The 21,989-nt window shown below is 42.5% G+C and overlaps 1 protein-coding gene across 1 annotated transcript in view; it reads right to left on the bottom strand.

Annotated features, from left to right (window-relative positions):
- nrxn1a (neurexin 1a) overlaps positions 1 to 21,989 on the bottom strand; it is a 1,747,513-nt gene that overhangs the window by 1,497,170 nt on the left and 228,354 nt on the right. Inside the window, exon 4 of the mRNA XM_080200471.1 lies at positions 2,711 to 2,740. Within this exon, the coding sequence (XP_080056597.1) occupies positions 2,711 to 2,740 (30 nt within the window). The remainder of the gene's footprint in view (positions 1 to 2,710; positions 2,741 to 21,989) is intronic.

Below are 21,989 nucleotides of genomic sequence, written 5' to 3'. Positions count from 1 at the left end.
CCACACATTTTTGGAGTTATCCATCAAAACAATGAGACAATCCTTTCTTTCTATTGTGTATATTTCCTTTATTACTGGCTTAATCCCAGCCTCTTCTTCTGAAGTAATTCACTCATAACTGGGATATAGTCCCATTGCAGAAGCTGTTGTCCAGTACCTCATTCAAATTATGATTATTTATTTGCAGACCTTGACAACAAGTGCAGTCAGACCAGTCAACCACCTCATGAACAGACTGGGAATAGAGGGACACAAACGGATGGCCGAGTTAGGAACACATGATCGGTGCAGGCTTGGGGGGCCAAAGGGCCTCTTCCTGTGCTGTATTGTTCTTTGTTCTTTGTTCAAGTCTATCCCATCCTCACTTAACAGCCACACTTATGCACTTGCACCAATGATTAAATATTGATCAAGGATGGGAACAACTTCCGATTTTCATTTCCTTGACCAAGGTATGGTGAGACCAATGTTATCATCCCAGTGTTGCCCTTGCTGACATCAGCCAGTTCCACAGAGAATACTGTGAAAAACGCAGAGATTTTTTTGACTTCTTTGACTTAGCACTTAACTTATTAAGTATTACCTTTCCAATAGTGAGACTTTGGAGATCAAGGTGAATTATGAAACTAAGACCCAACAATGAAAATTGGCCAAATATGCTTCCTTTCTAGCTTCTGACTATGCCATCCATTTTAAGCCCCTCACATACCCATTCCTCCACAAATAAAATCTCAAAAGCAACCCTGGAGTCAAAATGTAAACAAGTGAGCAGTTAACATACTTCAAAAGAACAGAGTAAATTACTATCAAAATTATATGGTCTAATCCCTACATTAATCTCTGTCTTCTAACTGCTAATTGTTTTCCTCATCAAAGTTTCTCCCTGCTCCAATGTATTGAATGGTTTTTGCCACACAACTTGACAGCTCCAGTCACTCATCAGTGTTCAACCTAAGTGATTAATATTTATGCTTAAACGTTGATAATAAGTGTGAACAATTTTCAACTGCCAGACTATCAAAACCAAAACTAAAACCTATCTACATCTGTCATCCATACAAGCACTTCTAGCATGAACATCTGGCTAAGTTGGATTTTTTTTAAGCAAAAAAAATGAACATGGAATTCATAGTACCACCACAACTAAGTTCAGCTAACTCTTAGTTCCTTCTGTATTAACATGGCTACACAATTTATTGGCGAAGGTTGTGGGCTACCAGGAGAGTTGTGTATTTACTCTCACAGAACTGCATTTTTTAAATATTAAACTTTATCCCACATGTTTATTTAAAATTGTGATCTTGAATATGATACCTAAAATATCTTTTAACTGAGCAAATATAACATTCAGCATTTACATTTATCCAATGTTGTTTCTACTCAGTACTCCATGGCCTTTTCTTATTGAAATGCATTAAAAGCAATTATTTAATACCTATTAAATATAATTAAAACTAAACTGCTCAAATTAAAATGTGTGACATTATGTTTAAATTTTGTTGAGTTTTATAAGGGACTTTGTTATATTGCAAGTATTGGTAATTAAAATTAGAATGGTTTTGTCCAGAAAATGAAGTATTCTAAAAATTAAAGTTACAAACATGTTAATCTTCCAATATGAAGGAAGAATTTTCTCTTATCTTGCTAAATTATTGTGTTCAACAAGCAGATAACAATCTCATGATCTGTATAAACAGTCAAAACAATATCAATAGCCTTACCTTTGAGATCTTGTAATACAATGCAACATCATAACCACACATCATTTAACCAGCATAAAGCTTCAGCAACAAATAAAAATGAAATTTATCCCATATACATAAATGGCCATTAATTTTATATTTATTTTAATTATCCCAAAGAAAACAAAACATTTTGTACCTTTAATTTTACCTATGAAATTGATGGAATGGTTCCATGAAGTAAGCATATTTGAATAAAAAGAGAGAAACAATTTATAAGTTTCATGGTTATATGTAAATGCAACTAATTATAGCAACAAAAATATATTTAATATGTAAACATACATGTGTAACATGAGTATATTGAGATGGAAGCATGAATTCCATGTTATGCAGGAAATTTTCCGTCAGGAAGTTTATGTGTTCAAAACACCTGGAGAACCATGAATTCACTGACTCAACTTAAAAAGGACATTGAAAGTAATTGGGGGTGAAATAATGTGGTTGACTTGCTTGCAAAACCATTCCTCCAGCATTCCAACAGCCTGGGCAGGTGCATATAACATACTTTCAATCAGCCATGCATCTCTGTTTATGGTTTAAGCACACTGTTGCACACATGTTGCAATAAAGTGTGACAACTTATCACACTCCAAGGTAAGAGCAGGCACTAATTAGTGACACTACCACCTGATACATAAGCAAGCATAATCTAAACATTTTGACTTCAAGCACTCCAAACTAGCTACACACTCAATAATAATTTTAACATTAATTATTGTTAACACTAACATTTTCACATTCATTGTTCTCACGTTTTCCTAATTTGCACAAAGACAAAGACAAAGCAAGAAGCTTGACTCAAGTGCAAAAAGAAAAGAATAAAGAAAGACAGATTTTCTTGAAACAGCCAAGGTGGAGGTATAAACTTTTGTAGATTATTTCTAGAGAGAGTTTAAAGACAACTACTAATGGGGGTGGGGGGGGGAAGAAGGAAGCACAGTGGAAAAAAGGAATGGAACCCATACCTTGGTCGCCCATCATCAGGTGCGCCAGACCTTGAAGGGAAACAAGAGCACAGTCAGCAAAGAACAAGGGCACGTGGGAAGGTATTGTCACAATGACAAAAATGTTTTGTGACAGACATCTGCTTTGCATTAGATGTCTTCATTACAGGGAAATAAAAAAAGCATTTTTCAACCACAGGTTGTAATGCATTGGGACAAGATCAGAAGAATGAAGAAATGATTGCGATAGCATTGGACATTTCTGAGATTTTCTACATACACATATTTGCATTAAAAGAGAACTAAGGCCCCTAAAGGAAATTTTGTAACAGGACCACCCTTCTGCCCTACATAACATACCAATTGTTTCAACACATTGTTTGTCTGTTCCAGAAATGTATATTTTCAGGAATATACAGCAGAAATGTTATAAACAGCAATTACTTTCAAATTGTTAGTCACCTTTCTGATTTAACTTTCTTCAGAATGTTGCCCTGTGTTAATTTGGAAACTTTTACACCAATTAGAACTTAAAATCAGATCAGTACTTGAGTTATATACAATTTAAGAAGCAATATCTCCAAAGATATGTGGTTTGCAAATTTATTTTTTGGAAATCTAACACAAAATTGTGTCATTCAGCCTTCCATAAAAATTTAATGCATACTAATTTAGATAAAATAATGAGAATTAGTTTGTGGTGTTTTATAGTATTATTTAAATTGCTTTTGAAAGATGAACTAAACATTAATCAAAACATTTACAGTTCAGAATAGAAGATTGGTAGTAGCAGATTAGATAGCCATTGTATATGCCATCCAAAGATTATTTCAACTGATTAATAATGGGAAAGAAAATGGATAATCACTGATCCACAACTAGCAATTTTGCATCCAGCAATAAACATTAAAATATATGCCTTAGATTTGAATTTAAATACTTGACATGCTCATATAAAAAACAAGTTTCCAAGATCTAGGATTTTGGAAAATTATGAATAAAATGTTTGCAGACATTTTTGAAAAATAATTCTGTTTTTAAATAAACGTGATCCAGAGTATAGTTAATGACAGATTTGGCAGTTTCCATTCCAAGACCATCATTAAAAGTACGGAAATGTAATTACAAACTTCTAATTTATTAACCTGATAGGAAATTTAGTGCAGCCAAGAAATATGACTGACTAAACATGATCACTGATGGAAAATGTGACAAATGGTTGACTTTCCAACACTGCTCTGTCTCAACTGAAAGGCAGCGTCCCTTTACTGTCAAACTAGTGAGTATTAAAGCCACCGCTAAGTACCAAATTAGTTCTCCTCAGCATTCCTTCTTTGTTGAGGGTGGTGGGCAGATGGTGGCATTACCCCTTAAGTTGTTACTTAGAAAAAATGCAGTAGCAGTATATGCTTCTTTCCAATGTGGTTTATCTTTTCTAGATTTGATCAGAATGTCACATTTTAATCAAGAAAATTATTTAGGATAGCTTCTTAATGATTTCCAAAGATATTTTTGAATGCCAATGTAATATTAAGAAGGCCCATTCATTCAATAAAAGAATAATGCAATTGATAAATGAAATACAATATCTAGGGTTGCAAATAGGTATTATAAGTGACTGATTTTGGTCAAAAATATGTTGTTTTATGAACTACATTACTGTTCTGCAGTTTTGATATTGGGTGCAATTGAGAAGTATTACATTGAGACAACATCGAGAGTCTCATTTATGAAATTGTCATGCCTAAGGGTGCATAGTGTTTAACATTGTAATTAAAATACCATTCATTTTCACCCTTATTAAAAATGTCATATTCCAGCTCGAGCCTAACATTGCAAATGTTGCGCCCATTAATCAAGTAACTTCAAAAATTAGATTATATCAATCATGGGACATATTTTAAACATGGAAAAATTGTTACAACAACTCATTAATTAAGTGAAATGCATTTGTTGCGAAGGTGCGTTTAAGTATTGGGGGAATTCTCCAGTCATTTACACGCGGGGTTCTCTGGTCCTGCTGGCAGCACATATCCTCCCAACGGTTTCATGGCGGCATGGGGTGACATTAGTGGGAAATCCTATTGACAGCAGCACAACCAGAGAATCCCTTCGCCAGTGAACAGGGTAGGGAGGCTGGAGAATTTCCTTCATTGTTATGACGATTGCGTGAAAGATGTACAACATTGCAAAAAGGTTTCAGATTAAGTCAAAATTACATTTTTATAGCATTTCACTCTTTAGAAATTGAATTTTCTCATTTTTGATTCACTTGGGGGGAAAAGCGGAGTGCAGCTGTTGGCTTTTCCTGCCATATTCTTTAATGCATTGAGCTGAATTTCCCAAGACAATGGCAAAGTGTTAGGTTCTGATTGAATACCGATGTGTTTCTCGCCAGAAACATAGCCAGGTTTTCACTCCCGATCTTCTGACACTTGTCAAAAAAAAGCAGGGGGCATGTTTTACGCCACCATTGTGATGGGGTGGGGCCTCAGACAGCCTTCAAGGCCAGCTCCATAGAGATCTCAAAGTGAAGCTCCCTCCCCACCCCTCTCAATGGACATTGCAACCCACAGCAGACAAGTGGAGCACCCCAGCCCTTGACCATAGAGAGGTAACATTCCCACCAATGCTAAATATTCAGATCACCAACCATCCTCCTCCCACAGATTCACCCCCACAAGTTCCACCACCCCCCCCCCCCCACCCCCCACCCTCCACCCCCCCCACACACACACACACACAAATTCCACACCATACAAGCAACAGGGTTACCCAAACCTTCAACCGGCATCGGGACTTTAGGACAGTCCCTCCCTGCATCAACACTTTCTCCCACCACATAATGGGATCCTCCCAAAAGGGTTCCCCAAAGGCCCCATCCCCAAGCCCTGCCTTATGGCAGTGCCACAGTACCAGGTTGGCACCAACAGGGTGTCGGGGCATAACCAATGCATTGCTAGCCGTTCCTTGACCACCCAGGAGCTGCACTGGCACCCAGCTGCTGGCGATTAATAGTGATTCCCACTGGAGTGACAACATGCCAGCGAGAGGGAGAATTCAATGATCTTGGATGCAAAGATGTTAAGCCGATTAATTATGGGTGAAATCGTACCGGAAAATGTAAAGCATGAGTTTTGCGGTGAAAAATGGACTGATTTCTGCCAACGGCACCAGGATGTTTTCAGGCCGAATGCTATGCCTCATTAATGATAATTTATATGTCTATGAGTTTCATGCTGCTCCAGCGGCATGTCTCCTCTGATTCGCCTAACCTGCAATGACTTAACTGCGACAATGACCGGGAGCTCCAAATAAATGGCACCCCAGCACTTGTTCAACAATGACTGCAGGAAATGGCGGATAAGAAGGCAGCACTGCACTTTTTGAAGGAGTCCTCACAAGAATGCTGGATGGAGTGGAGATGTGGCAGGACACACTCTACTCCTGCTCCAAAAGGCAGCTTTCCAGAGGGTCACCACCTCCGTTTGGGATGCAGTGGCCCTGGTTAGTGAAAGCGCACTCCAGAAGAGGACGGGGCAACAGTGTTGAAAGAAAATGAAACTCCCTGTCTCCCATGGGACTTTCTTGCACTCCCCTCACACCCCCAACCATTTCTCTCACTCAGCCACCTTGGCCTTTGCCAACACCAGGCACCAGCTTCCCTCTCCCTCCCACAAACACCAGTGTTCCACCAGTAGCTGCTATGCTCCTCACATTCCTGTTCATACTCAAGCCCCACATTTGCCACAATGATCACCATCACTATGCCATTGCAGGACAAACTCAACCACAACTGGCGTCAGAGGGCCCAGCCAGCTGCAGTCAAGCCTAATATGATAACTCACATGTAAGAACATAAGAATATAAGAAATAGGAGCAGGAGTAGGCCATCTAACCCCTCGAGCCTGCCTCGCCATTCAATAAGATCATGGCTGATGTGATAGTTGTTCAGTTCCACTTACCCGCCTGCTCCCCATAACACTTAATTCCCTTACTGGTCAAAAATCTATCTATCTGTGACTCAAACACATTTAACAAGGTAGCCTCCACTACTTCAATGGGCAGGGAATTCCAAAGATTCACTACCCTCTGGGAGAAGAAGTTCCTCCTCAACTCTGTTCTAAAGTGACTCCCCCTTATTTTGAGGCTGTGCCCTCTAGTTCTTGTTTCCATTCTAAGTAGAAATAATCTCTCTGCTTCTACCCTGTCTAGCCCCTTCATTACCATTTATGTCTCTATAAGATCTCCCCTCAGCCTTCTAAACTCCAACGAGCACAGGCCCAGTCTACTCAATCTCTCCTCATAAGATAACCCCCTTATCTCCAGAATCAACCTGATGAACCTTCTCTGCACTCCCTTCAAAGCTAATATATCCTTTCTCAAATAGGGGGACCAAAATTGCAACACAGTACTCTAGGTGAGGCCTCACCAGTACCTTGTACAATTGCAGCAAGACCTCCCTGCTTTTATCCTCCATTCCTCTCGCTATAAAGGCCAACATTCCATTTGCCTTCTTGATCACCTGCTACACCTGCAAACTGAATTTTTGAGATTCATGCACAAGGACTCCCAGGTCCCTCTGCATAGTAACATGTTGTAATTTTTCATCATTTAAATAATAGTCCATTTTACTATTATTCCTTCCAAAGTGGATACCTCACACTTGCCAATGTTATACTCCATCTGCCAGATCCTTGCCCACTCACTTAGCCGATCCAAATCTCTCTGCTGGCTTTCCACATCCTCCACGCAATTTGCTTTCCCACTCATCTTTGTGTCATCCGCAAACACATTTTGAGGAGTGAGCCCTCGACCTGGCCAGTCAGGAGGAAGAGTGTGCCTGTACTGCTGAAGTGGGGACAGCAGAGAAATGTGAGAATCCTCAACACATATGAGGTCATTCCTCAAGTCTCAAGTCATTAACCAATATTCTCTCTGTATCCCCTGTAATGTAGTAATGCCATACCATTTCTCTTGCAGGCCGGTCAGCGGAACAGGTTGGAGCAACTCACACTCCCTAGACCCACTGGACTCCAGCAGTTTGAAGAGGCATTGCAGCTGCCATCCGCAGCTGGTATCAGCACAGATACTCATACTTTGGTGAAATCACGAAGTAATGGGCACCCTACAGCTGAAGATCCACAGCAGGCAGAGGAGAGTTGTTCCAGGGAAGTGACACTTGGAGGTATGCCAGAGCCCAGGACTCTACTGAGCCCCTCGCCGATAATGTGTCCCTGGGCCAGGTCATCTCACAGCTGCAAAGTATCAGGAAGGGATGACAGAATCCCTCCTTAGATTGCAAGGCAGTTGGAGGAGTCCCACCACCTTCCATCTGAGGAGATGGTACCATCACTGCAGCGCACCGAGGTCAACACTGCAAGGTTGGCATCCACAGTGAAGACCTTGGTGCAGGTCATGCCCCCCATGGTAGGCGATGGTAATCAGTGGTATAATCACACAAAGTCAGCATGGATTTACAAAATGCTTGTTGAATCTATTGGAATCTTTTGAGGATGTAACTAGTAGAGTTAAACCAGTGAATGTGATTTATTTAGACTTTCAGAAGGCTTTCAATAAGGTCTCACGTAACAGACTACTATGTAAAGTTAAATCATATGGGATTGCAGGTAATGTCTTGAGATGGATAGAAAGCTGGTTAGCAGATAGGAAGAAATGGGTCTTTTTCTGACTGGCAGTCAGTGACTAGTGGGGTTCCACAGGGAATTGTGCTAGGACCCCAACTGTTCACATTATATATTAATGATTAGGAAAAGGGAACTGAATGTATTATCTCCAAATTTGCAGATGATACAAAGTTGGGTGGGAGGGAGAACTGTGAGGAGGATGCAGAGATGCTTTAACATGATTTGGACAGGCTGAGTGTGTGGGTACCTGCATGGCAGATGGAGTATAAAGTGGATAAATGTGAGGTTATCCACTTTAGTGACAATAATAGGAAGACAGATTATTACATGAATGGGTGTAAATTGAAGGAGATGGATACAAGGCCTTGGAGTCCTCGTGCATCAGTTGGTAAAAGTAAGCATGCAGGTATAGCAGGCAGTAAAGAAGGCAAATGGTATATTGGCCTTCATAGCGAGAGGATTTGAGTGTAGGGTTTTGCTGAAGTTGTATAGGGTGTTGGTAAGGTCACACTTGGAGTATTGCGTGCAATCTTAGTGTCCTTATCTGAGGAAGAATACCCTTGCTATAGAGGAAGTACAGCAAAGATTTACCAGGCTGCTTCCTGGAATGATAGGTCTGTACATGAGGAACAACTAAGTTGGTTGGATTGTATTCACTGGAGTTTAGAAGGGTGAGAGGGGATCTCATAGAAACTTATAAAATTCTAATAGAGTTAGACAGGGTAGATTTAAAAAGAATGTCCCCAATGTTGGGGGAGTCCAGAACTACAGGTCATAGTTTCAGGATAAGGGGAAAACCTTTTAGAACTGGGGTGAGGAGAAATGTCTTCACCCAGAGGGTGGTGAATGTGTGGAATTCACTACTACAAAATGTAGTTGAGGCCAAAACATCTGATTTCAAGAAGAAATTAGACACAGCTCTTGGGGATGAAGCGATATGGGAGGAAGGGGGGGAATAGATATTGAATTTGATGATCAGTCATGACCAAAATGAATGGCAGAGCTCAAAAGGCCAAATGGCATACTCCTACTTCTAGTTTCTATGTTTTCGATGATGACACCTTCAATATAGGACTTCAACTGTATATGTTGGGAATCTATGAGTATCAATGCCAAAATTCGCTAAAGCTTCTGGACCTCATTCCAGCTGCCCCTCCATCTCATGATGAGCATAGGGGCCCACAGAAACCCAAAGGGAAGCAAATCAGCAGGAGTACAGCCAGAGGGCCCTGGGCGTTCCCAGCCTAGCTGGCACCTCTAGTCCCTTGAGCAACACACTTCCATCCCCTGACACTGAGGAGAGAAGCAGTCAAACATGCGTGCTGCCTGAAAACAGGCCTGGACCCTCAAAGTCCCAGCCTCCCAAAAAATGCCCACAAGGTCACCTCAGTCAAAAGAATGTGGAATTCAACAGGCCTTCTCAACCTCAGCTGTGAACCCTGGGGATACACCTAAACGTAGTGGGAGGATCAGGAACATTAAGAAACTGTAGGTATTTGGTGGACATGAGTGAATATAGGCACTAGTGTCAATAAGTCACCATTTTGTTTTGAATGTTCGGCAGTAAATTTTCCTTCCTTCATTCATTCACAGAGCTTCCACCCTGTCTGTTCATTCCACCAAGCTTGGTGGAACTACTGCACTCATCTGGTGCCTCATATTTGAGAATGGCAGTGCTATGTCCCTCCCATTTTCTTGGCAGCCCCCATTAAGGAAGGGCACTCACTCAACTGCTCTGTGACAGGAACACTGGAAGGAGGACAAGAGAAGTGCTGCCTCCATACAAGCCTTCACAAGCCCTTCAAAGCAAGTGATGACCCAATATGAAGAGAAGGTAAGAAAGTGACCCTTCCCAACACCTCTCCCCAAAACGGTGATTCTGTATCCCTTTTGGGTCCTCTCCGGTGCCCTCTGAGCAAAGCATGCTGCAGAGGTTGCTAGCAGCCTTGGTGCTCGCCTCCAAAATCCATCTCAGAGGTGAAGTGCCAGTTCATATTTATGTAGACTTGTAGTAAATGGCGCTGGCACGACATCACACTGGCACCCACTAAATATCCAGTGAGGGAGGTAGTCACGAGAGAATGCTCACTAATGACATGTTAGTGTATTAAAATTAGCTTTTTGTGGTTCCATGGCATGTTTCATGCCACTCCACCAGTGAAGGGCAGATAAATCAGAACTCATTGGCATGGATCATGGTCTCCAGATTTTGAACATACACCAACATTTCTGCAGATGGAGCATGGGCTGCAAATTGCCTCCATTATTGAAATGTAGTCAATTCATGGTAATGAGATTCACACCTATTAAGAACAATCCACCCACTCCCACCATGGAATCCCTCCACACCACAGAAATTGCCCCTGACATGGAATCCCCAGTACCTCCTTTTTGTTGCTGCCCAGGCATGACTTTTACCTTCCCCCACCCTCCCCACCACCCCCACCCTGCACATAGGGGCTGTAGTGAGAGCTCCCCATTTTTAAGAACAATAGACAGATTTTACAGCATGGAGGTCTACTAAACAGATACCACAACAAGCTTCCCTTCACTGTATGATGGGCACTCCATGACATCATTGGCAGAGAGTGGGGTCAATTAAGGATGGAAATCCCAGAGTAATTGCCATTCTGGGACTCCCACTTGATTCTCCAGCCGCTCTACCATTCCAGCCTACTGAAAATTGAGATAGAAGCCCCCATCATCCCCCAAAGTGTTTCAGCATACCTGAGCTTCAGATATTTTTGTGGCTGATATAAATATACAATTAAACAGAATCTGTTTTGCACACAATCAACAATCTGGGTGTAAGTTGCACCCAAAATTGCATTAGATTTTAATTACATCATTAATGACTAACCTAATCTTAAATGAATGATTTAGAAAAAAAATGCTAAACCTTTTCTTAGTTACGTTGGTGTACAATAGTCATTAATTTAAAAATGCATTCAAAAGCTTTTAAAACACATGAGTGCCCTTGCCTCTTCAAAGGCCTGCAAACGAATGCAATTATCGGAAATTAGTGGTGATTAATTCAGCCTGGGCGTGACTAGTTTTATGGTTGGATTGACTTTGAACACAATTTTTTTAAAACTGATGTAAAAATTTGCTAAAACGTGATCTGAGCTGAATGTAATCGCTTAAGATTTTGTGGGTAGGATTCTCTCATTCAGGGACTAAATCCTGTGCAGGGGCAAGAAGATTTCTGCTGAAGAGGCCAATAGGAAAATACATCATATCTTTTGGCTGGACATCATTAATCATGCATTGGTTAATTTATTAGTATTGCAAGCAGTTGGCACAGTATTTAGCACTGCTGCCTCACAGTGCCAGGGACTTGGGTTCAATTCTGGCCTCGGGTGACTATGTGGAGTTTAGCAGAGTAAATACTTGAGGTTAAGGGGATAGGGCCTGCATAAGATTGTGGTCAGCGCAGACTTGATGGGCCAAATGACTTCCTTCTGCACTGTAGGGATTCTGTGATGCGAAGTAGGCTTTCATTAACACTGCAATAAACTTACTGTGAAAATCCCCTAGTTGCCACACTCCGGCAACTAGTTTGGGTACACTGAGGGATAAGTTATCATGGCGAACGCTCCTGACCAGCACGTCTTTCAGACTGTGGGCGCAAACTGGAGCACCTGGAGTAAATGCATGCAGACACGGTGAGAATGTGCAGACTCCACACAGACAGAAACCCAAACGGAGAATCGAACCTGGTTCCCTGGTACTGTGAGCAGCAGTGCTAACCACTCTGCCACCGTGCTGCCTATTGTTTTCTGTAGCAGATCAGGCCTGATGGTACTTCGGCCACTATCATATCCAGCTGCCACATTGAAGAGGTGCCCGATATCACTGATCCACTATTGAAAAAAGATTGACTTCCTGAAAATGAAGATTGATCTCCAGGAACATGCTAAAGCAGGCCCTCCTCAATGTCACTGTGGCTGGAAGTTCCACCTGTTGATGGTCCTCCCACCCACTGCTGCTGTGTTCCGGGTCCAGGATCACAACTGGCCTCCATTCCGAATGCTGGAGGCAGCATCAGGCATTGTTCAGGTGAGCTTTGCCTGACATCTGCTTGCCACATTGGTCCAGAACATGCCTGAAACAATGTGTCTTCCCTCTGGGACTGCAAAGAGTTGTATGTTGAGGGAGAAGAGCCCAGTCTTCATTTACATCCTGTAATTGGGATGCAGTTCAGTTTCACTCTGGTCTTTAGCGGGTTCCCAGATTTGTCATGGTGGGCATAAGCAGAAGATCCCACAGGAAATTCACACCAGCGTGAAACTGATTCTCATCAAATTCTCCCACACCCACCTACCACTGAACCATGCGACAGTGTATGGGATGGTGGTTATGCTGATTTTGGCCAGATTGCACAAAAATAAATCAGTCCAACCAAGCAGAAACTCAAGGCCTGATTGTTTGGAATTTAGGGCTGAAACACTAATCACTGGAAATAAGTAGGCACCAGGTTAGAAAATTGTTTTTTTTTGCTGCAAGGCTCTGCCATCTACCCCAGAACCACTCCTGCCATCCTCTGAAATTCCTATACATCTTTCAGATACTGGACTAAATTTAATGCATGACCAACAAGGCAGCCGGGGCCACTTAACTGCAGCAGAGAAACTCTGGCAGTCTCATGCAGCAAGAAAAAGGAAAAATGAATGGGCTGATGTGAGATCCCTGGTACCTGGCAACAGAATGTCAACCAGGCTCATTAATGAGCCAATTGAAAAACCATTATTTCTGAGTCCACAACAATTCAGTGATGGCTCAGAGATTAAATGGGGACAGCATGGCTTTCCTGCAGCCACAGAAGACCACTCAGCAAGTCCTATCTAGTTTACCAGCGATCCCCTGGGAGGGTTCCCTTGCTTGATTAAGAGACCCACCCTTGGGAAGGGACAGGGCAGCTTGCCTCTGTCCTCCCTGCATGCCCCACAACCCCCAACCTACAAAACCTAAATTCCCTGTACCTGCCTTTGCCCTGGGGTCCCCCAATGATTCTGGGCCTTCGGTGGGTGCATCATCACCAGCAGCCAGCATTCCCACTGCTGCTGGCATCAATAAAAAAATGCTAGGCTCTCACTGGCCAGCGGCTCTCGGCAGGCAGAACTTCTGCCACCACGTTGACTTCAGTCAACAGCAAGAAAGGGCAGCCATGACACTTCCACTCTGGCAGAGGATGGTGAGGACAATCCTTTGCCCAAGGCTCAAGACCACCATATGCCCAGGACTCTTGAGGAACCTGTTTTTTGTAGCTTGGCAGCAGCAGAGGGTCAAATGGCCACTGGACCTTCCTCCTTGAGCTTCCTCAGGGCCCAAGGTGCCAAGCCACAGTATCAATGCCAGGATACCAGCATACGTGGCCTGAAGGGGGAGGCTGAGTAGGGGGTCTGAGGATGAAGGGAAGGGGGATTGAGTGAGGGAGAAGTCTATGGTGGGATGAGCAAGGGGCCTGATGGAGGAGGGTGCTGACTGCGGGCTTGAAGGTGGGGTGAGGGGGGAGACCTGAGGGGGGGGGGGGTGGGGGTGCGGTGTCAGAGTGGATAAACCTCATGCTTGCATGGTGCGGGGGAGGGGGATGACGACTTTCATTGCTGAGGGGTTGATGGCGCTTCCTCATCCCATGAGGCCCAACATGCCAGTTCCTTGCTTGTGAGAACCTGTATGAAAGCCCACTTGGTGCAGATCCCCCTGGGAAGCGAGAGCTGTTTGAATCAAGTTTCAAGCCTACTAATTAAATCTATAAGGCTGAATTTGAATATGCATTGGGTTCAGGCCTGTTATGGGTGGGAACCCAATCAGCATGAGGTCTGGGAAGGTCACAGTGAATTTGGGGACCAGTGCAGAACCCATTTTTTCGCCACCTTCGGTTCTCTGCACCATCGTCATACTCATCGGGAGCTAGCGGACCTGGAGAATCCTCCCAGTTGAATTTTAAAAGCAGAAACCAGTACATTCTGAACTGGGAAGGGCTGGTGTGATCATATTCACCGAATCCACATGATGACCCAATCCTCATGATTACCCCTAAACTGCTGCAAACCTTGAGACCTTGAGACTTACCGTTGGCCTCTGCCAACAAGGCAAGCAACCCAAAATTTGGCCTTTTCACATTTGCAGGCTGACCTGTGATGTTGTAACATGCAACTTTTGAGCAATGTGTTCAAAGGATTGGTTGAAGCATAACTGCTATTGAATTACTTGTTAGGAAATTGGAAATGAACCATAACAAAATTTTACTCCTTACTTTTTGGATTTTGACAATATTCTGGACATAAACTAGATTCAACACTATTTGAACTCCAAGTTACAGTATGGGAAAGACACGGTAATCAACATTAATCATATGGTAAGTTTGTGCTGAAAAGCAAATTTGTCATGATTTTCCTAAAACAAAATGCCCAAGAGGCAGGAAAATGCAAGATTTACCACCCATTTTTTGGGCAAGCTTTATGAAATGAATTTATGGTACTCAGCAATACAGAGGCTGCCAGGCAATTCATGGTAATGGCTGTCAAGGCCAAATCCCACTGGAGAGGCCAGCATTAGACTGCAGAGGGGGCCGTTGCGCATGTGTCAATCTCCCAGTATACAGGGAGATCAGTTGACAGACCTTCTCCCTCCCGCCATCCCAATCGCCAGCCCTCCTCCATCAGATCCCCCCTCCAATGGCTGGCCTCCTGTTGGCCAGCCCCAGCCTCAAGTTGCTGGCCTCACCATCAAACCCCCCTCCACATGCAGAGTTCCCCTTTCCCTTCTACCTTCCCCCAATCTAGCTCCACCCCTGTCTGGTCCCACCCCCATGAGGCCCCGCCCCATTGGCATCACCAGTTGTGCATTTTAGTGTGCCAGACTGGCAGTGGTGTCCAGCAGGCAATGTCAGCATGCCAGGCTGACACTGCCAGGTTAGCACTTTCCAAGGGGGACCTTGACCTCCCAGGAGCCTCTATGGTCTCCAGTCCCGCCAGTAAGGCCATCATGCCTGGTCCCCGTTGCTGTGAACCAGATATAACCCTTTTGGTGTGGGCCTCCACTAGCGGGGTGGGAAATATTAGTGAACTTGGATAGTTCCATTCCGGGCTCGCTCGATAGATTTAAATCAAGTTTTGCCTATTGTAATCAGCCTTGTACTGTTCCTTGGAGTGAAGCTGATTAAATCAGAAAAAAAGGCCTGGGAAGATTACACCCGGCTGGACATCAGTCCCGATTCCTGTTTTCCTACCCTGCTACGCTACTCGACCAATGCAGCAGAGTGGGAAAATTGCACTCTTTGGGACCTATTTTACCATTTTGATTCTAAGTGCTATGCAGACTTGAAACTGGGAGTGTTTCAGATCCAACTTTTAGACACATTCTCAGGCACCCCCATATGCACTCTACCTGCAAAAATATCAGCTATTCTGAATCACACTGCAGAAGCCTGTGGGTGGGGCCTAACGTGTCTGAAATCCTGCAGCTCTGATTGCACCTCCAACTGCACATGCACAGAAAAATAAATGATATAATGCGGCTCCCCAGCCACATCTCTCCTGGGCCGGATAATGTCTTCCCCTGGCCCCCACAGACATTATCTCACCCCCGCAACATTAGTGACCTCCTTATCCCCCCACCCCCTCCACCACCCAGACCAATTGTGTCCCCCACCCTCAAGGATTGGCAGCACCCCCCTTCGCCCCACTGCTCTCAGGCAGAGTGGCAGTAGACCCCCTTCCTCCCATCAATCTCAGGCAGGGTGGCAGTGACCCCCCCCCCCCTCCCAACTGATCTCAGACAGAGTGGCAGCAGACCTCTCCTCTTTCCCCATGATTTCAGGCAGAGACATCACACCCCCTTCCACCCCAATGATATCAGGTAGAGTGGCAGCGGAAACCCCTCTCTTCACCTGCACCGATCTCAAATAGAGAGGCATTGAACCCACATTCCCCCCCCATCCTCACTGATCTCAGGCAGAGAGCCGTCAGGCCCACCTTCCCTATGTCTCCACCCGTCTCCACTAACCTGAAGCAGTGAGCCATCGGAGCGCGGTATTTACCTCCTCACTAACGAGAGTGCCTTAATCAGACTTTTGTGGATAATGTCTATTTTGCACCATATCTGCATTGGCAAACGTGATGGTAAAGGGGGAAGTGCTGTAAGGTTGGGCGTGCAGCACATTAAGTCAATTTAAATGCACGCAGGTGCATGTAAATGGCTATCATGCCTGTTTTGGGTGCAGTCCCGATCGCGGCCATTTTTGGACCTTGGTAAAGGGGCAACTGGCTCAGAGGTGGGCAAGGGTCACGCTACTCACCTCACACACGACTCTACCAAGTTTTTGCACCCGTTGATGGTAAAACTGCGCCCACTGTGTTTTTTAGGTTTGTATCCAATTTACATTAGTATTTAAAAATTAGAATAGAAAATCAACAAGCTGGACCTTTGAAGCCTTATATCACTTAGAAATACCTGCTGTTTTAATATCATGACAATCATTTTCCAGTGGATTCATCATATATTAAATTTGGAGAGATTGTGTCACTATTTTTAACACTTAACGCTAACGCGATATAAAATATAACATTGGTTTATACTTTCATTAAATACAAATATATTCTAAAAATCTTGGGTTGGAAATGATTTTGGTTTCTGGCACTTACATGGATGCTGCCCAGGATATTGCTTTTTGTGCAGAAATTAAAGGCACTTTAGACTGTATTAGCAGTGATATTAATACACTCTTGATAACTTGCAAACTTGTGCTTTTGATGCAACAAAATTCCTCCTGAAGTATTGCATACTTCCTATTTTGAGGTGTTCCATGTTGATTTTTTTTGTAGTAGCCTTGAATGAGAAGCTCTGAACTCAGCTCTTAAAATTCAGATTTAATTTCAACTTAATTTCAATTAAAATAAATGCTAAAAAGTTTACAAACTTTATAACAATCTACGAACTGCAGTAAAATAATTTTGCATATTTTGTTACTATTTTTATAATGCCTTTTGCTTTGTGGTAATTGCATTTTTTAAAAAAAAACAGCCATTCAGAGCATCTTCCTCAGGTTTTAAAATATCCTAGTCAATTGTGAATAGACCAAATTGAGAAATTCAAAATATAACCAAATAGCTCCATCTTTCCCTATCACTGTAATCTCCTTCGCCTCTCTTGCACTCCTCTAAGCCTAACCCTTTGCACATCATCAATTTCCCTTGCTTCACCATTGGCAGTTGTGCCCTCAGCTACTTATTTATAATTGGCAGTTTTCTTGATATGTGATGAATTTTTCCTTTAAATCAATGCTTTTCTTCACTTCTATTGTCTACTTAAAAGTCTGATTGTGTTCTAACCAATGAGGTCCACAAATCCATCTGTATTGCTTTTCTTATAAATCCAATCCAAAGTAGTGAGCTGAGATAATGAATAAATCCATTTTGTCTACTTCTGGTGTGAAGACCATTTTACTATTTTTGTGTCTTCAGAATCACATGGTGAAAGACTTAAAAAGAAAGTAAAAGGGGTCTCCTGAAACTTATCTTGCTGCGCCCTCTGAGCAGTTGAAGTTTTGTAAAAACTAGATTGATATCAATGAAAAATGCATTTCCCATGCTTCAGTAATTATAATTCATCAAGTGATGGTTAACTCTGGATCTCATGTTAAATGTAAAAGGGACAGAATTCCAAATGGCACTGTCAAAGAGAAAAGAAATGAGCATTATATGTTAATTCCTAACAATCTTATAGTGAGCTGAGAATTTGATCACATTTCTCTGAAGCTGGCAAGGAAGGGTTCTGACTGATTTTAAAGTATATTTAAACTATGGTCAGCTGTAAATAGACCAAATTGAGAAATTCAAAGTGTAACCAAACAGCTCCATAACTTCATCTTTCCCTATCACTGTAATCTCCTTCACCTCTCTGCACTCCTTGAAGTCTAACCCTTTGCACATCCTCAATTTCCCTTGCTTCACCGTTGGTAGTTGTGGCCTCAGCTAATTATTTATAATTGGCAGTTTTCTTGATATCTGATGAATTTTTCCTTTAAATCAATGTTTTTCTTCACTGTTATTGTCTACTTATAAGTATGATTGTATTCTGACCAATGAGGTCCATATTTTATGACTCTTCATTATCCTCATCTTTATGTTCAGATCCATCCATGAACTACGTCTCCCGATCTCTTCCAGTCCTACAGCAATGATATTTTAACAGTCCTCAAATTCTTTACTGTTCTGCACCTTTGATTTCGTTTGTTTCACCATTTACAGCTGTACCTTCAGTTACCTTGGCCCTAAGCTCAAGAAATCACTCTGTAAATCTCTCCACTTCTCTGCGTTAATCATAGAATCATAGAACCCTACAGTGCAGAAAGAGGCCATTCAGCCCATCGAGTCTGCACTGAACGCAATCCCACCCAGACCCTACCCCTATATATTTTACCCACTAATCCCACTAACCTACACATCTCAGGACACTAAGGGGCAATTTTTAGCCAATCAACCTAACCTGCACATCTTTGGACTGTGGGAGGAAACTGGAGCGTCCGGAGGAAACCCATGGAGGAAACCTATGTATGCTTCCTCTTTTAAGTCACTCCTTAAGATCTATCTCTTCATCCTAATACATCCTTATATGGTTGAGTGTGAACTTTTGTTTAATAATCATTTCTGTGAAGTATCATGAAACATTTAATTATGTTAAAATCATACACATTAAAACACATTAAAAAAAATGTATCCATGTAAATTGTTTCTCACAGAATGACACTCAATCTTACTGCATCCACAACACATTAGCTTAAAAATGTATATTCAAAGACTTCTTTGAAGACGCAGTTGGGTTATTAAGTGAGCAACTGAGGCTTAAAAAAGGTTCAAGATTTGTTCTTGTTCTGTGCTGAATTAGTGAATTCCAGCCAGAGAACCATTATGATTGCTATGTTTGGTCATGGAATCCCAAGCTTAAGGAAAAGAAATCAGGTGGCATTCAAATTCCAAAAGACTTTTTAGTAAACTCTATTGGACGTCCTCATCACTAATTATCAGTTGGAGCAAAGGGTTGAGTATATCTGACGACCCTCAAATTCGAATACCCTGCCAATACTAATGTTCAAATTTTGTACATAAAACTAAAACAATTAAATGGTGTCCAAATAATCCCAAGGATCATAGGAGTGGAACTTTCCCAAAACATTTCTAAGTATCATAATGGCGAGAAAATGGGAGTCCAATGCCCAGTCTTTTCAGCACGCTCTGGATTGCAAATTTTCAATGCTGTCACTTTTTTGGACAGCTGGGAGCTTGCCACCTGAACAGTGGGGGGAGGGGTGGGGAGCAGAACCTAAACATGCTGGTGAAACTGGCTTCAGTGCATTTGGGCGACATTTTGCTAGCACACCCTAATTTGCCAGTGAACTGGAAGACCTCCTCCAAACCCCCACGGAATTGGACACCCCCCACTTCATCAGCGGCATGGTCTCTTCCCATACGGACAAGGGTCCCAGCATCTAGACATCACACATAACTGGTATCCTGGCACACAGCTGGCATGCCCTCTCCCCCCATCATGACCCCCTTTGGGATCCATCCATGCACAAACCACCCCTACACAACAACCTCCCACACATGCCCCACATAGGCACTTGTCATAACCCCCCCACCGCCTGCATTGATACCCATCTAGCAACCCCCGTGCATAGACATCCATCATAGTCTCCCATGCATGGGTACCCATCATCAATCCACCCATCACAGCCCCCAGCCCGACTTCAGGCCCCATCCCCTTTGCACTGACCCAACACATTAACAATGCCCAAGTGCCCAGCCATGCCCCCAACCACCCAAAGGCTTCAGTGGCCTCCAATCCCCCTCAGGCCATGGTCCCTGGTCTCTGCTAGTGGAGACCAGTAGTGATTCACGCCAGTGTAACATCTTGCCATAAAGATGGGAAGCATCTGGGAGAGAGGAAGCAGCCATGCTGAACTCCCCAATCATATGGACATACAGTCAATCTAATGCTATCAGCTTTGCGCCCAAGCTGTTCTTGCCATTAAAAAGATGCCAGGAAGGTAGCAATCGACTTGTACCAGGTGGGAATTGGGTTTTTGGCCTCTCATGCTATTTTCAAGCTTGCCGTGCTGATTGACGGGCACAGCAACGTTGTAAGATCATGCTCCACTTTTTTAAAAGCAGTCATAAGAAGAAATTCAACATAATTTCACCAACTGTTTGAGTGAAGAAAGATGCTGTCCTGTTATGACCGTGCCACCAGTGAAGCATTGATCAGGGATCATATTTGAGGCTCTTCATGATGGTTGCACAATAACTGTGGCCAGAGTTTATTTCGAAAAATTCAATCCTTTTCAAAGGACGCTAAAGCCGAAGGCACCCACGGAGTCCCATTCCTACTGGGCAGCATCCGCCATGCCCAGCGGGGATGCCGTCCCTCTCGGCCCTCTTAATGCAATTGCAGAGACAGAGAACAGCCCTGGCCAGATTGAATTGGATATCTGACTCAGAAGTGACTGGGAAGATCTCCTAATAAGGCATGCTGATAGCAAGTACAGAATGGGGATCCATAAAATAGTCTTAACCGTTGAATAGATTTTCAAGTGTTTCATGTTTCCATCCAATAAGTGCACTCAGCTTGAGGTTTCAATAGATTCAGAAAAATCAGGGCCACTGTTTTTCTACTGATTTATCAGTACACTTTTCTGTAAAACAGAAACGTACAATCTGATTGCCAGGTTCCACTTAATAATACAGAAGCACCAAATGTAATACTTTTATTCCTCAGTTCCGAAGCAGAAGCAATTACCATTAGCAGGCTATATAGCATCTGGGAAGTTGTACAATTATGAATACAAAGAATCAAGGCAAAAACTCAAAAATTGATACAGGATTTATTTTGCTGCATGCATTGAGAAGCACTTTTTAAAATATGTGCTTTTATACACATAAGAGTATGTGGTTCTCTCTCTCCATATCCATCTATCTATCTACACTATATATCTGTATATATGACTTTAGCTAAACTTTGGCAAAATATCATTTATGGAGGGTAACTGCAATTTGCAATATAAAACCTTTGTGCCAGTGTGAAGTAAAACCACTTCATACTGACACTATCACTATGGTGTAATCATATCCTAAAAGACAGCATTAAGTGGAATGCAAATATCTCCATCTATTACAGTAAAAGAATATGGAGCAATTCCCAAATGGTAAGTTGTTCAAATTTATTAAATTTATTTCATTAAACAGTCCAAAAGTTATATAATTAGAGATTTATGTACAAAGGTAGTTTTGTCCAAAAGCAAATTTCACTTTCAAACAGGGAGGTCTTTTTGTAATCATAGCACTGACAGAGAAATAGAACTCAGCTGAATCATTAAATAATTTTTGAAGTAACATCTCATCCTTTCGTACCTTCATAAGCACAGCAAAACTGATCTTTGATATGTGCATGAAGTTTGAAATATTAGACTTTGAACAGTAGGATTTTTTTCTCTGCGAGTTCTTTTTAGCCGAATATTTACATATAATGCAAAAATGTAATATTTCAGAGATTTTGGTTGGATATATTAGTTAGAAGTTATATCTCACAAACTGACTGATTACTTGTAAAAAAGATACGTGATGATAATTCTGGAAACAGCAATATTGAAT

This window comes from Carcharhinus amblyrhynchos, chromosome 12 (assembly GCF_965287045.1).
Source record: "Carcharhinus amblyrhynchos chromosome 12, sCarAmb.v2.hapA, whole genome shotgun sequence".
NCBI lineage: Eukaryota > Metazoa > Chordata > Chondrichthyes > Carcharhiniformes > Carcharhinidae > Carcharhinus > Carcharhinus amblyrhynchos.
Note: the sequence above shows the minus strand (reverse complement) of the source record. Positions and strands in the feature narration are given on the sequence as shown.